Below are 15,473 nucleotides of genomic sequence, written 5' to 3'. Positions count from 1 at the left end.
CTGCAGTTTATATTCTGTTTCAACTTTTAAATACTTCTAGAAACAGTTCAGAATCACTGGAAAATTGAGAATGAGCTTTCCTTAGGAGATAGTCTGACTCATCACTACAGTATTCTGGCTTTAGGAGTTTTACAAAACTCTACTGGTTTCCATGGGATTCCCCAGGCATAGTTGAATAGATTCTGCTGCTTTTTCTACACTGTGACGGTTACAGAGTAGCCCCTCAGCAAACCTAAGTTTTCAGTACTGAAGTTGTTGTTGTTATTCTAAAGGCAAAATGCAAATACCACCTAGGGCCTAGATGAGTCAGCCCTGATAAGCATGAAGAGACTAAAAATACTTCATTTAGAGCCCACAAGTGGAGGCATGGATACTGGTTTTGATAAGCAGCAACACTGCACATTGGCAGGCACCCAAGTGTTTTATTGAACTCAGATTTCCCATATTTCGCTCTACTTTCATATATTCCTTTTGTTCTTCTCTATGAATTTAACACATTTCTAGTATAGTCGCTAATTAACCTGGCAAACAGCTCAGCCCCCTAGGGCTTTGGCGGTGCTGTCTTCGTCAGGCTTGCAATGTCCGTTTTTCTGTACTTACTGTTTCTAATTGAGTAACATCCTACATATCTATCCATTTTTGGCTTTTATTTTGCCCATATGTGCAGCTCTGCCCCTCAACAGAGAGAGGTTTTGGTTTGTGCTGCATGAGCAGACAAACTTAGCACCTTTTGTCTATAAATTAGAAGTATCATTTATATATCTGCCAGGCACCAACTCCAGTAAATGACCTTAAATTAACCTGTCAGTGGGACTTGTGCTCTCTTACTGCTCTGTGCTTGAATTCAGTAGGCTGAATCTTCTGTCCTAAGTCCTGCTGTGATTCCATTAAAGCCAATGCAATTACACTACTGCGGGAGAGGGGAGGGGGCAGAAATCAGACCCGGTGAAGAAAGGTGAGCATATGTAACTAAGTCAGACCATGAACACTGCTTGGAGGGATAGTTTGGATAGAAGTAGCTGTTTTCTCTACTGTCCAACTTGTTGTTTTTAAGGTCATCAGTTAATCTTGCTTTCCTTTTCCCCCTCGAATGTCTGGATTGCTCAATAAAATAAGGATTTGCAGCATCGTTATAGATCCAGCCAGGTCGTCTTTCCTTTTGTGTGCATGCTAATTATGATGAGCTTAGGGGAATGGTGGGAAGACCCACAGATAGGAGATCTGGATCTTCTGCAGAGTGTTTGCTCCAGAAATGTAGGAAATGGAGCCACCTAGTAGAGGTGTCATCACTTACAGCGGTTTTCACCCTTGCTTCCAGGAGAAAGTCTCCTGTGGTTGGCTGATGACTTGCAGAGGCATGTGTCTGCTTATATTCAGAGCGAAAAAGCTAATTGTTTCTGTTCTGCTTCCCTTTGCAGTGAGTTTGTATCATGGCTCACAGAGATTGGAGAGATAAGCAAACCAGAGGAAGGGGTCAACCTGGGACAGGCACTATTGGAAAATGGAATCATTCATCATGGTGAGTGCTCCATGCCATAAAGAGATGTCAGATTTTGGTAATGCCCTGGAAATGAGGGTAGAAAACTGACTGCAGCTGTTCACATGATGTTCAAATACTTTCCTGTCCCATACCCATCAAATCCTTAAAATGTTTAATGACTTTTAGGATTAATGAGTGGACAAATTTATGTCATGAAAACAGGACGACTTGGGTTTCCTGAAAGTGTTTATACCTGCAGTTGCTTGATTTCTCCGCAACATCTTTGTTGCAGACCATATCAGGTGTATATTCCTTTGTACTTACGTGTTTGAAAATCTGTAGTGATTAATAAATATAGCTTTCCAAATGAGACATCAGCAATACAGAGGATAGTCAAGCAGTGCTCTTTTAGAATAGGGCCCAGGTACAAACAGAGTGAGGGGCTCCAGACGATGGGTCATTCTTTCTAATAAGACTGCTTGTCATAAAGAAAAGAAATGATGGAGGGTTTGTTGTGGGATTTGTTCTTTCCAGCTCATTTGGCAAGAATGTCTCTCTTTAAAGTAGTGATGCACCATATTTCTTCATCACACCCAGCAGATGACCTTGAAGTGTTGTGATGAGAGGTATTTTAGAAGAGTAGGATAGTGCATACAAAAGTGCTGCATGACCAAAGTAGCACAAGGTGCTTGTTTGAAAATTTTCTGTTCTATCTGCGTTTCTACTAAAATAAGGTCTTTCTCCAGATTACGTCCTTTAAATCCAGATTTGTCCTGCTGTTTCCTATTGTTTTCATATTACGTTATGCAGACAGAGCAACATAGTCCTATTCTAGTTAAACAGCAAATGCCCCAATTTCAACATTCAGGTGAGTTTAGCTGCAAAATGCACATCAAAGGAATATGGTATATAGGTCTTAAGTCACCAGTGGTCTACATTTCGATACAATCTTGTGGAAACCAATTTAAATAGGGGAACCATTTAATTAGGCTAGTCTTGCTTTAATCTCTTGGTAACTCAGCTCCACAAACTTGTCTTTCAGGTGACAATAACACTGTTAAGAAATGATGTCTGTTATCTTCTTTTAATTAACACATAGAGAAATCTAATATGAGCACTACTGTAATTTTTCATGCACATACACTTCCACCCCCAGGTACCAAGGCATACTTTCAGGCACATTTGGATTTTGAAGGGCTTTGAGCATGAGCTCAAAAGCAGTGAACACTTTCAAGTATTTGGCCCTAACTGTGGCTTTGGAGAACTGAAACCCTCTGGCTCCAATGTGTAGGGACCCCCCTTTGGATGAAGAATGCTCTTTTGCGCTCACACCCTTACTTGCCTATGTTCTGAATGTGTACACTTGCACTGTTGGTGCAAAAAGCTCTCCTGAGACTTGTTATTTCATGATGACTGTTTACCTTGCCATAACTTCATATTTTGACACTTTCAGCAGTGTCCTTTTTCTCTAAACACAAATTTACAGCTCAAAGAAAGTTGTGCTGTTATATTTACTGCTCCCCTTATTCAAATGCCCTGAGTAAGTTGCATCCAGTGTGGTTTTAATGTTACCTTTAGTTAGAGTTCCTGATGTTAGTGTCTCCAATGACAGTTATTGCTAGACATTGGAAGGTATTTGCAATGCTGCATTTACTTAGGGAAATAACCCTTGAGATTTTGATAAATCATTAAACATGAAAGTATCCCATTATGTGTCTCCTAATGTAGCAAGAACTTAAAACTTAAGCACCATAATGAAGCCCTTACCCCTATTCTACATTAGGCAATATCTTTTATCTTTTGTTTTCACTTGGCGTAACATTACTGTCAGGTGAAAACTGCTGATCTCTCAGCCTGCCTGAGAAGCAGGGCCATAGAAGATTGCTAAATACTGAGCTCTGTGCTAAGTGCTGAGCTCTGTGTGTTTTATCACGCAATTTCCTCTGTATCTCCTTTAATTCTGGCTATTTTATCTGGGACTGCTGATGTGGAAGTTCTGGTACCTGTCACAGAGAGCAGAAGTGATCAGAACCTGATCTGCTGTGTGCCAGACACAAAATACGCTTTCTGCAGACTCGATTCTCAATTGGATTTAGAAATACAAAATCCAGAGTGTGCAGACACTCAAAGTAGTCAATAGCTTACACAGCTTAGAGATTCCACCGTATACAAAAGGATATACACCAGATCCTGCAAATTTTGTTTTATTCTGTGAAATTAAGGAAAAATATCACCAAAAGCAGGAATCTTAATTAAAGACCAGCATGTCCTATGTAATGAGGGAAGGTCTCTGCCTTCTAAACAATTATCCTGCCCACTCTGCAAGGGGCAGACTAAATCTCAAACTGAGTCCTGGTACTTCTGAGTCTGCCTAACCCAATTTAATTGTCTTCAGTCATCCAGTGCAATCAGTTTTCTCAGGTTAATCAAACTCAGGCTAAGATGCATCTTAAATAGTATAAATCCATATTTTCTCTCAGTTCATCAAATGCTCTGCCTACACTATGAAATGCTGCATCCAAAATATTCAAGGGTGCTCCAGCACAAAGATCTGGCCATGGTTTTGTTACCTTGACAAAGGCAGGGAAGATTACAGTGACTAAGCTGCCCACCTTATCTGTTGTCTACTTTGGTTGCTCTTCTCTAGATTTCCTCCTCCTTCTCTACATAGTTGTAACTGGTCTCCATTAAATTAAGCTGTGAACAATGGCATTTCTGTACTACATACTGTAAAATCTGGAAGATACTTTATTACTTATTTTGAATTTGAACAGTCATTGGCACTTTTTACTTATAATTACCGCTTACTAATCAGTGAAACAAATAATTTATACTAGTTACTAAATTACTACCTTCAGTATGAGGGTTTCCCACCTCCATGTTCTACTGAAATAGTTTACCTTAGAATAGAGACAGGATAAACCTACATATAATTGGATATAGACTTCAACCCTCTTCCAGTCTGGCGCATTGGATAAATCTGTTTGAAACTGGTATGGTTTTTAAATCTTTTCTGATTTTGGCAATGCTTCTTTTGAAATGGTTCCTTATGACACTGAAACATCTTTTGTGTCCTTGTCTTTAAAGCCTATCAGTATATAGCATTACCCAATAAGATTTTAACTGCTGTCCTGTGGAATAGCTATTCTGGGTGAAAAAGCAGTCTCTCAAAAATACTAATTTTTAGAAGGAACTCACTAATAAGTACAAGAACCATGATAGAAGAATACCTCTAACAGCTGTAGTTCCTCCCACCAGCATGCTTCTGCTTTTGGAGTTGCAGAACTTTGGGCAACCGCTAAAATTACTTTAGTGCTGTGATAACTGTTGTGGGAATTTGTGGGCACTTTGTTCAAAACTTATTGAAAAAAGTCAGACAGTCCCAATTACCTTTACTAGGGTTGTTTCCAAAGCCTTACATAAATTGAATCTGGTGTAAAAGGAAGAAATTTCAATTTTATTGGAGCTGCAGTATTTTAGAAAACTGCTTTTGTTGGTGGAGGTATTCAGAAGTGCACATAAGCATGTATATACACAGTAAGGGGAAATTTGAAGAGCTGAGTCCTCTCTTCAGAAAATGATAGATACCAGCAAATACTTAGGTGTAGACATACCAACTGGCCTATGAAGAACATGGCAGGGGAGAAAAGACTAATTTTAATTATCATACTGGTCTTTTAGTTTCAGATAAGCACCAGTTTAAGAATGAGCAGGTGATGTACAGATTTCGCTATGATGATGGAACATACAAGCCAAGAAGTGAATTGGAAGACATCATGTCCAAGGTTTGTATTATCATTCTTAGTTGGAACCTTGTGATTTGCATCAAAAGAATTTACTCTACCTCTGAATGTTGTTGACCTGTTGTACAAGAGATCCCTAATGCTGTTTATCTTTGTTGTATTAAGCTATCCATCCTAATGCCATAGGAGACATTCACTCTAGGGAGAGGAAGCAGAGCTTAGCAATAAATAACAGTACAGTTGTGACTGCACCCAAGACTGCTGATTACAATCCTAATATAGTAACAAAAGGTCTTAAAAGAAAACAGTAGGCCATAATACAGCATGTCTGCTGAAAATCTGGGCATTATGGTTCAGGGAGATAGAAGAGATCAATATTTAACTGCTGTTCCTGATAATTGTATGTCAAATGAGTTCTGTTGATCCCATATCTGCCCATATACCTTTTAATAAATTGGATTTCTTCTTATGGACTTCATTCATGGGTTAATTGTGAGGAAGGATTAATGGAGAAAATGTTGGAATGGAGGTGATTAGAGATAAAAGAACAGATTTTTTGGCTTCTGGAGGCAGGGAAAGAGGAAAGAATGTTTGACAGAGAGGATAAGGGAACTATTTTGAAAAACAGTTAATCAATAGATAATTCCAGCTGAGTAGAGACATCAGTGTCCAGGTTTTGCTAGCATTAGCTAGTCAGTGTTTCTTTGAAAAGGAAAAATCTGATAATGCCATGCATCTTTCCTTCTTCAGGGTGTAAGGCTCTACTGCCGACTACACTGCCTATATACTCCAGTGGTAAAGTAAGTTCACCTTCATGATCCCCTCGTATATATTATCTGGCTTTGTTAAAAGGATGACATGTTACTATTGAAATCATTCTTCTTTCTTATGACAAACAGTAATTTTCTGTATTTTCTTGGCTCTTTTACTACCCTTCTATCTCCACAGTTTAGATCTGTAGTTGTACTTCTGCTGGAGGATGTTGGAACTGGGTTCTGGGAGAGTGCTAGTGTTATAGTCTTCCTGACATTTGCTTCCTCTCAGTTCATGAGAGCTGTTAGCATGACACAAGTTTATTTGTTTACTCTGGCATTTTCTGTGAGTTAAAGTGGGTATGATTAAGACATGACTACTGATTCAGGGCAGATTGTGTGGTGTGATTGTAGCTGCTGCATTATTTGGATTATAGAAAATGTAAACAGATGCTAAAGTGATGTAAACAGATTCCAGGGTGATGCTAGGATTCTTTCATTCAAAGCACCCTAAACAAACAAAAACCAATCTGAAGTGGAATAAAACCTGAAGCTGTAATTTGAAAAAACCCTGAAAGTCTTGGGTGGAATCTTCAGAACTTGGCTCTGTACTAATAAATGCTAAAGAACTGAGATAATCTGCAAGCGCTAGTTAACTCTCTTCCCAGATCCCAGGAGGTGATTTTCAGACATTGTTGCCTTACTGTGACATCAGATGAACATTTCTGGCCTATAATGGAAACCACCCTGACCCATGTAGGTGTTCTGTGAAGGTGTTTATGATTGAAAATTAGGCATTTTAACTTAGGAGAACTTCATTTTTACATACAAAAAGCTGCTGAGGAAGAAGAAAACCTCTGGTGGGCATGGCTGGAGTCCTAAATTCAACAAAACTGACTTCTTGTTCCTGAGTTGTACAACAGATGTTTCACTGAGAGATGCCACTGTCATGCTAAAAGGAGCTGCAAAGATAGTTACAGTTCATCAGTCATAAATTTGCCTAATTAGATCTCTGTTTTTTTTCCCCAGAATAGCCGTTCTACAATAGTACAGATTTCAGTTAGCCTAAAGGGTATGGAGAGAACAAGAAAGCATGATGCAGCCCTTGGTAGGCAAAATGGTTATGTATATGCATGTGTGTATTTGCACATACACATTTCATCCCTTAAGATGGCAGTTCACATGCAGAGTAGGAATAATGGTAAGTGAAGCTTAAAAAATTTCACTGACGTCAGGGTACCCACAAACTGAAAGGGAAGTAGTGTTACGCTTTAGGGAATCAACAAGGACAAAATAACTACCATAGGCCTGTCTTGTGGTGTTTTATCAATGTGCTATTTTTGTAATAGAATCCCAGCTGGAGAATCTTCTAATATCAGGATTAATCTGTGTTAGTGACAGCATGAATCTAAACGGTATATGACCAGTGAAAAATAGCAGACTCTCAGAAGTTTTAGGATCCTTCTGGAGAGACTTAACATTCTCAGTATGTTTAGGCTCTTCTTCCCGCCATTCTCTTTCCTACTCACTCTTCCTTTTATCTCCCTGTTAGAAAACTGAATCTTCTAGGCTGTCATCCTTTCATGTTTTCTTATCATGTCTTTTTGCCTCTGACAAGCCTAATGTTAGCCTAAAGGAGCTAGCTTTTAGCCAAGTTAGTTGTGCAAAGCCTATTACTTTCTGCTGTGCCTTTGGACCACTGCTTTATCTGGCATCTTCAGACTGCTGATCCCAGCAGTCATGCTAGCAAGGTTGATGAGGCCTACTTTTCTGGTGCAACCTTCCTTCTAGAAAATCGGCAAAACTGCTTGGAGTAGCAGGTGCATGTGCCAAGAGGACCTAGAGGAATCATAAAGCTCAAAATTCAATTATTTTGTTGACAACCTTGGTATGTAATTTTGCTTAGTTGTCTTCCCTGGAAACCTGGGAGTTTCCGTGTAGCCTTTGCCTTTATAATTTTCTTTAAGGAAACTCTGACACTGCTGTACTTTGAGAACAAGATGATATACCCCACTGGAAACAAAGCATGCTACTTTGGGGGTTGATACATAAACAGTAAAGCATTTTGAAAAATCTTAGATGTAGAGAACGTTCTGAATATGTGTGTGATCTACTTCGGGGAAGTTGTGAGGGTGTGAGAACTTGCTTCCACTTAACACATGTGATGGACAATACTTCAGTGCATAGATGGGCTAGACCCTGTGAAGAACATTACATTCCTCTAGTTTCCATGAGGCAGCAAGGTTCTGCCAAAATTTCAATGGTTCCCACATCTATATGTGACTATTCACCTGCAGCTCATAGTTCTGGATAACATTCTATGATTGGATAGAATGGATTGAATGTTCTGGACAACATTCTCTACTCTTGTTCAGGCTAGACTGAAATGGGGGGAAAAGTCAATGAACTAATGTTGAAATATTCATCCTGACAAGCATTTAACTACTAGCAGTGAAAGTCTGAGCCTTGGACCAAGATCCTGATGCCAGCTTATTCAAAACTCTATCTCTATGTCAGCATCTGTATGAAAATGTTGGGAATTGCTTCTCACAATCTGGAGAAGCCTACTCATTACTATCAGTATTTTAATGCTTTCCTTTATTGTTCTGACATTTCAAAAGCACATTTTCTCAAGATAAGAGTGTGAGAGGGGAAAAACTGCCCAGAAAACTCCCACAGCTTTGTGCTGAGTTTAGCACATTACTGGAAGACAAGTTGAAAAATGTGTGTAAGCACTATGAGGAAAGCTTTTGTTCTGAGGACACATATTTCTGGAAATGCTGTCATGTTTGTTTGTTTGTTTGTTTGTTTGTTCCTCAAGTTCTGAAAGTTCTGCTTCCCTTTCTGATTTCTTACACCCTGCATTCTGCAAATACACAGGCATTTCTGTGGCATTTATTTACAAAAGCCAGTCACTATGTATTTGTATCTGTAGATGATTAGTAAAGGGAACATGAGTAGGATGAATTTTAGATGGTGGTTTGATGTTACATTTTTAGAAAAAAGGAAATATCAAATAGTGTGGTGCTAATGAAAGAAGTTGATTTGACAGAACTGAAGAATAAAGTCTTCTCTTGAGCTGCCGTATAGATACATCCGGACTGTAAAACAGTCACAGTGGCTGTGAAAGTTTCCTTCCACAGTCATGCCAGCGGACCTCAAGCTTGAAATAGAAGGACCACCTCCAAGGGTGAGAGAGGAATTAATTCTTCATAGCTCATTCAGCATTTGGCCTCTCTACTAGGACTCTCAACAAGAGGGAGCCAATTAATGCAAATTAATTGTGGTAATGGCTTTTGTGATGTGGAACTAGGAACTGGATCAAGACCACGAAACTTATTTCACACAGGCCAGTAAACAGCCTTAAAATGGAAAGAGCTTTTCATTCTTTCATAAGCTGGATTAAATCCAGTGACCTGGAGGTGAAAGATGTTAGAGCCCAATGTCCTGAGCCACATAGTCCTCTTATATTTGTATCAAAATTCTTCAGAAGTATTTTATGAAAGACTAAAACCATCAATTATCTCCATGGCTCTGAGAAGAGGAATGGAAGAAAACTGCAAAAAGCAGCAAGTTACAATAGGGTTTCTTTTCCTTATTTCAGGAACAGTGCTGCTCTCTACAAGGGCTGTGTGAGAGATGGTGCAAGTTGTGTTACAAGACCTAAATACAACACTTCTTTTTTTTTATTTACAATGGCTGAAATTATCTAATGCCGTAAAAGAACAGTGTGTACTCTATTTGTATCTGGCTACTCTGTGATATTTTGCTGAAGGAAGTAAACTCTGAACAGGTGCGGAGAATCAGGAAAATCTGTCTTGACATAGTAGGCTAAAAGGTGCTTAATTCAGTGAGCCTAACAAAAAGGGGGCACAGAGGGAATATGTAGGGTCACCGTCTATGAATACATTGATGGGTAAACACTAGAGAAGAACTATTTAAGCTTATAGATAGGGCTGGCACTGAGCCAATAAATGTAAACAGGACATGAATGGATTTAGGATGGAAACTAGAAGATGACTTCCACCAGAAGAATGTGATATTCAACAGAACCGATAGTGGCAATATTCTAACCTGAGTTAAAGCAGCAGCTCAGTACATCTGTGAAAAGAATGTCCTGGTTGCCTCTGGCAGGAATATGAGCTCACTGACGATGGCTTGAAACAACATCTAGAGAAATTTGAAATAATACTGCTCTGTATTGATCTGAAATACCTTCCTAATTCAAGTTGTTAGAAAAGTTTAAAAACTAGTCCTTTCTTCTAGAGAAAAAGGATATCTGCTTCTTATTCTTTGTCTTATTTATTTGTGGCTGGGAGTCTCATTTTTTTCCCTATCTATAATTCTTCTTCTTTCCTCAACTTAATAATAGTAGGTCACAATAGTATATGGAGGTTTGGAGTGTAAAAGAAATGTTTACCTTTTTGTCCTGATTTTCCCTGAATTCTCTTTCTTAATTAGAGACCGTGACTACCACCTGAAGACCTACAAATCAGTAATCCCTGCAAGTAAACTAGTGGATTGGCTTATTGCACAGGTAAGAAAATTTTAAGATACTGCTGTCTTTGACAAGAAGCTTAATTTTTCAGTTCCATTTAAGAGTAAATAAAACACATTTATCTAAAGAATATTACAACATAATTAAACATAGTCTGATTCTTTGAACTTATAATCTTATGCTTTCTGTTATTGTTCATTGGCTGAAAACTTGTTATTTGGCAGCATAAAGAGGAAGAAAGTTCCTTGTTAGTCCTAGGAGTGGTGAACTGACTGTTCTCGGGAATCTTTTCTATTTCTTGTGATTTTTGGAAGACATTTAAAGCAGTGTTGGTCTCATTTAATCTAGTATAGGTGTGGTACAATTTTGTTGAAAAATGAATCTAAAGTTTTACACCAACAACTGCACCGTTGTCTTTAGAAATTGTAGTTGCCCCACATTTACCTTGCAATTACAGGGAAGAGCCTGTAGCTTGGGAAATTAAAAATTTAGCTTTGATAGTCTAAAGCAATCTAAAGGGAGAGTGTGCCATGTTGTTCACCATCATAGGGTCAACTGCACATTCTGTTTTTGTCTTAAATGATGGTCTGATTCACAATCATACCAAGTCCTATACTGCCAAAGTGACATAAAGGGAGGCTGGTTTGAATGAGAATCAGGCCTCTGACAACCAGGAATGTTGTCCTTCAGAAATGTTTCCTGCAATTGCATTTGACATCCTCCTACATTAATAAGATTGATATGATTTAAGGTTGTTCTGTGCCAAATAACTGAATGAGAACGGAGTAGTCAATTGTTTTCCTGTTAAGAGCATAGAGGAGAGCAAGGATATTAGTATTGAGGCTGTCATAGCAGTTACATGTGATTTAACTGGGTATTCTTCATGGAAAGCTGAGGCGGGGAAAAAAGTCTGCTTTGGCCAAAGAAGAGAGATGTAATCAGGCTAATCTGGCCAACACAATAGTTAATCATAGAGCTGTAGGCAACAGAAAGTCTCAGATAGCGAAGTAAAACATCAGCTCTTGGTCTGGAAAAGGTAGCTCATTTCCTTCCCCATTTTTCTTCATTCTGGTAGGTTAGTGTGGCTGTTAGTTCTCCTGTTTACTGAACTTTACATTAAGATTCAACCAGAATGTACTAAAGCCAGATATGGAGATATAGAAGACTCTGTAATTTATATTGTGTAGATGTGTGCATACATACATGTATACAGATGCAAAGATGAGGGGAATTTCTTCTGTACTCCGTTAAAGGGGAACATTGTTAAACATTTACATCACTATCTATGACTTAGATGAATTCCTGTCTATGTGGCTAAATCAGTCTTTGCTTGTAGATCCTTACAAACAGTAATTTTCATGGGGGTTTGCTTGGAGTTTTCATACTAGATTGAACTATTTTCTAGCAACCATTCATACTTCGGCCATATTAACTAACAACAGATTTTAGTGGGAGCTAATGAATACTCAGCTTTTTGCAGAGTAGTGCATTTATTTAACTGCTCAAATATCTACATTTCAGTTTAACTTTCGGCATCTCTTCTTGGAAATCTTGGTGATGGTATCTGATCTGATAACTACCTGTTACATAAAAATGCTGGGATATATTTACTTCTGTTTCTGACAATCAATTTGCATCATGATTTTAGTTTAGAAATGGTGCACAAAAAAAGTGAGGACTATTGTCTGTTAGATTTATTGACATAGGGATGACTGTCTTGAAGGATAGTCTCTCTCATTTCTGTTTGCAATTTAGACTATAAATGCCAGTGGGAGCCCTCCCTAATGAGAAAACTGTTTTTCATTTCCTTGACCTTTACAAATACGTATAAGACTGAACAGAGCAAAAGAGTAAGAACTTTTTTTATAATCAAAGAAATGGTGTCAATTGTATTTCATACCCTGATCCTCCTACCTGGAAATTGTTGGCTGTTATACTTCTGACGAGATAAGTTGGGTCCTCAATGAGGCTTAATCTTGTGTACATTTGAACAGTTGTATTCAAATGGGATGTATGTTATTATCCCCTATGTATTGCATGCACTCAGAGTCTGGGACTGGATAGGCAGTAAGAGCTCTATTATTAGATGTGCAATGCATTTGTGGCTCTGTAGACGTCAGGGTTCTGCAGGAGCTGAGCATCTCTCACTATCAAGTTTATTAATAAGTGCCCTGTGATATGGTGGCACAGATTATTCACTACAAGGGAGTTTTTGCATGTGAGAGAGGATGGTCAAGGGATTTCCTAATGACTTGGAGATATAATGCTGAATTTGCTTGATGTCTTTTTATTGTTTATAGCTCTTCACAATAGCTGGATCCTATTGCAGTTATCCCCATAGTATGTCTTAGGCAAATTGTGCATGAGACACTAAAATAAAGCATTAAGTATGATGGTGGAGAGAAGCACATATGAGCATAAGTGCTGATTGGAGATGGAAGTGTTTATGCCTCTTCTAGAGGCACAAAGTCAAATCCTGGAAAACATAATGCTCTATTAAGAGTTCTCTGTAGTTATTACTTTAGTGACCCTTTGTGTGTAACAGAGAAATGGTTTCAGCAGTCAGAGCCTGAAAGGAGAAATATCTGATCCATATCCATGGATTTAGACTGAAAGTGTCTGTGAATTATATTATGGTCCCTACATATATTTAGAGGTAATCCTTGAAGGGAAGGGGCCCATTCTTTCATTGATTCTGGACCCTCTCAGCTTCATTTTACAACCTAATCTTTCTTCTACTGCCAATAGGCTGAGAACAAAGAGGAACACAGACCTCATAAATGTTAGAGCTCTTGTACTTCACAGAATCTTAGGTGCTACTGAGGGTGCACTAAAAGACTGCACTGCCACAAAAACAGTACTCTTGTCATCTGGCTGAAGTTTTATATCCAGACCTCCAGAAATGATCTGTGATAAAACCTCATCAGTTGAATCCCCAGTCCTAAGTCTAAGAAACTTCAAATGGCAATTTTATGAAAGGTAGAATGGAAGCAAAGGGACAAAGGCAAAGTAGAAACCTGCTGGTAGGATTGTTTAGGTCTTCTGCTCCAGTGGGTCTCTTATCTCTATCCATCCATCCATCCATTCCTTCTTTCTATTGCAGTATATATTGCACCTCTGTGCATTGCATTGCCTTAGGCTTCCTTCCCACTTGGAAGGAGCACTTCATAATCTTAAAACTCTCATTTTCCACAATATCAACAAAATATTTAAAAGTGGTTTGGTTGCTGTTCTTAACTTACCTGTGTTCATCTGCCTTCTTTTCTCCTACATGTGGGTGGTAAACAATCTAGGTCAGAGCCACCTTAATTGCTGGGCTTATGCATCTCAAAACAATCAGCCATGGACCATGATTAGGGCTTTAGACATCATATCATTACCAGAACTAGACAATAATAATAGTAATAGTAATGGTGGCAGTAGTAATAGTAATAATAATAGTGTGCTCTGGACATAATTCTTCACTATGGTACTGACTGTAAACTGTTTCTATAATTCTGCTGACTCAAATTCAGTGACTGTATTTCAATAAACCTAAATTATCTTGTCAAAACTAGTGTATCTAGTTCCACATCCAATTTCTGTACAAAAAAGTTATGAGAGATGTTCTGTCAAGATTGTTGATTGTAAGTGCTTTCGTTGTATTTGGACAAATTGCTACATAACATGTAGAAATGCTTACAGGTGAGCTGAAATGATCTGTTTTAAGTTATATTTTATAATTAGAGAATGCTGTTTTGCTAGGGGAATGTTTTGAGGTCAAGTTAACATCATCAGGAGTAGCCAAGTCTGGTTTAGAGCCTTCCTACACAAAGATTTTGTTGCCTAAAACAAAAGTAGATTCCTAAAGGTTAAGAGAGTAACATTAGAAGGCATTTCTTCTGCAGTTTATTTACAGTTGAAAGAATAAATTTGGTTTTTAAGTCCCAGCCTCTGTAAAATAAACTGCTCATTTATCCCATAAAGTAATACAAAGTGAGTGTTGAGAATCGTCACATGACAGGATGTTGAAAATGAGGAAAGACTTATGAAGACTTGAAATTAGTTTATAGTAAAAGTTAAACTTCAGGTTTATTAAAGCCCTTTTCTTGGCTTTCCTTGTGTGATTACATAATCATGCAGTTCCTCCAGAACTGTCTTGGTCTTTTTCCTACCAAGACAACAGTATTTAGTTCTTAATTTGTAAATGTCATGCCTTTTTTTTTTGCTCTCAGAAAGTCTCTTCAACAAGAGCCAGTAGTGCTGCTGATTGGCAAGAGCTGTTCCTGTTCTATCCTGTATTTAAATAGTATCTTTACACCATAGCGATGTTCTTTGCCAGTATTTGCCTGGCAAATAGCTACTTCTCTCCTTAGTAGGACTTGAAGTAGGACTGACTTTCTGCTGACAAGATCAGAGGGCTCTTGGTCTGCAAGCTGGTGTGCTTAAAACAAAGTCAGTACGCTACTCTGCAGTTGCTGCTAGAACTTCAGGATATTTAGTTTTCCAGATGGAGAGGAAAAAAGAAGGCATAATACTTGTGTAAGGTACAGCTTCTAATTTAGTAGGACTGAAAGTAATACACTGAAATTGCTCCTCTTCCAAAGCAGCAGGTCCCCTAGCTGCTGGAATGAGCTGACCAACTGCTCTTAGTGAGACAGCAGATCCCAGGTTCTCTTGTGCCCGTTTGGGGACTGGGAAGCAGGTAATCTTGCATCAAATGACCAGTGTTAACCATGTTTTTCATCTGGTTCAGACCAGTAGTGCCTGCTCTGATTTTTACCAGCACTATTTAGAATTTATATGTCTGCCTAAAAAGTACAACCAGTATGTTTGTAAAGTCTTCACTTGTGGCTGCAAATTAGCAGATAAGTAGAGAAAACTAGGCATTTCTTGTGTTTAACTGAATTGTAGATGCAAAACTTAATGCTGCCATTTCAGGTAAATTTGTAAATTTGCAAGTCGCCTTTGGTACCTTGTTGAAATATTACACTCAAGGCTTCAGGTAGTAAGAAACTGAA

At 38.4% G+C, this 15,473-nt stretch overlaps 1 protein-coding gene across 1 annotated transcript in view; it reads left to right on the top strand.

The window, feature by feature from the left end:
* PREX1 (phosphatidylinositol-3,4,5-trisphosphate dependent Rac exchange factor 1) overlaps positions 1-15,473 on the top strand; it is a 170,850-nt gene that overhangs the window by 114,243 nt on the left and 41,134 nt on the right. The window contains exons 11-14 of the mRNA XM_050907593.1: positions 1,419-1,519; positions 5,162-5,265; positions 5,974-6,023; positions 10,437-10,512. Coding sequence (XP_050763550.1) covers positions 1,419-1,519; positions 5,162-5,265; positions 5,974-6,023; positions 10,437-10,512 — 331 coding nt within the window. The remainder of the gene's footprint in view (positions 1-1,418; positions 1,520-5,161; positions 5,266-5,973; positions 6,024-10,436; positions 10,513-15,473) is intronic.

Source organism: Gymnogyps californianus, chromosome 17, assembly GCF_018139145.2.
Source record: "Gymnogyps californianus isolate 813 chromosome 17, ASM1813914v2, whole genome shotgun sequence".
In the NCBI taxonomy this organism is placed as follows: domain Eukaryota; kingdom Metazoa; phylum Chordata; class Aves; order Accipitriformes; family Cathartidae; genus Gymnogyps; species Gymnogyps californianus.
The sequence above is the reverse complement of the archived record's forward strand: the minus strand, read 5'-3'. Positions and strand labels throughout refer to the sequence as shown.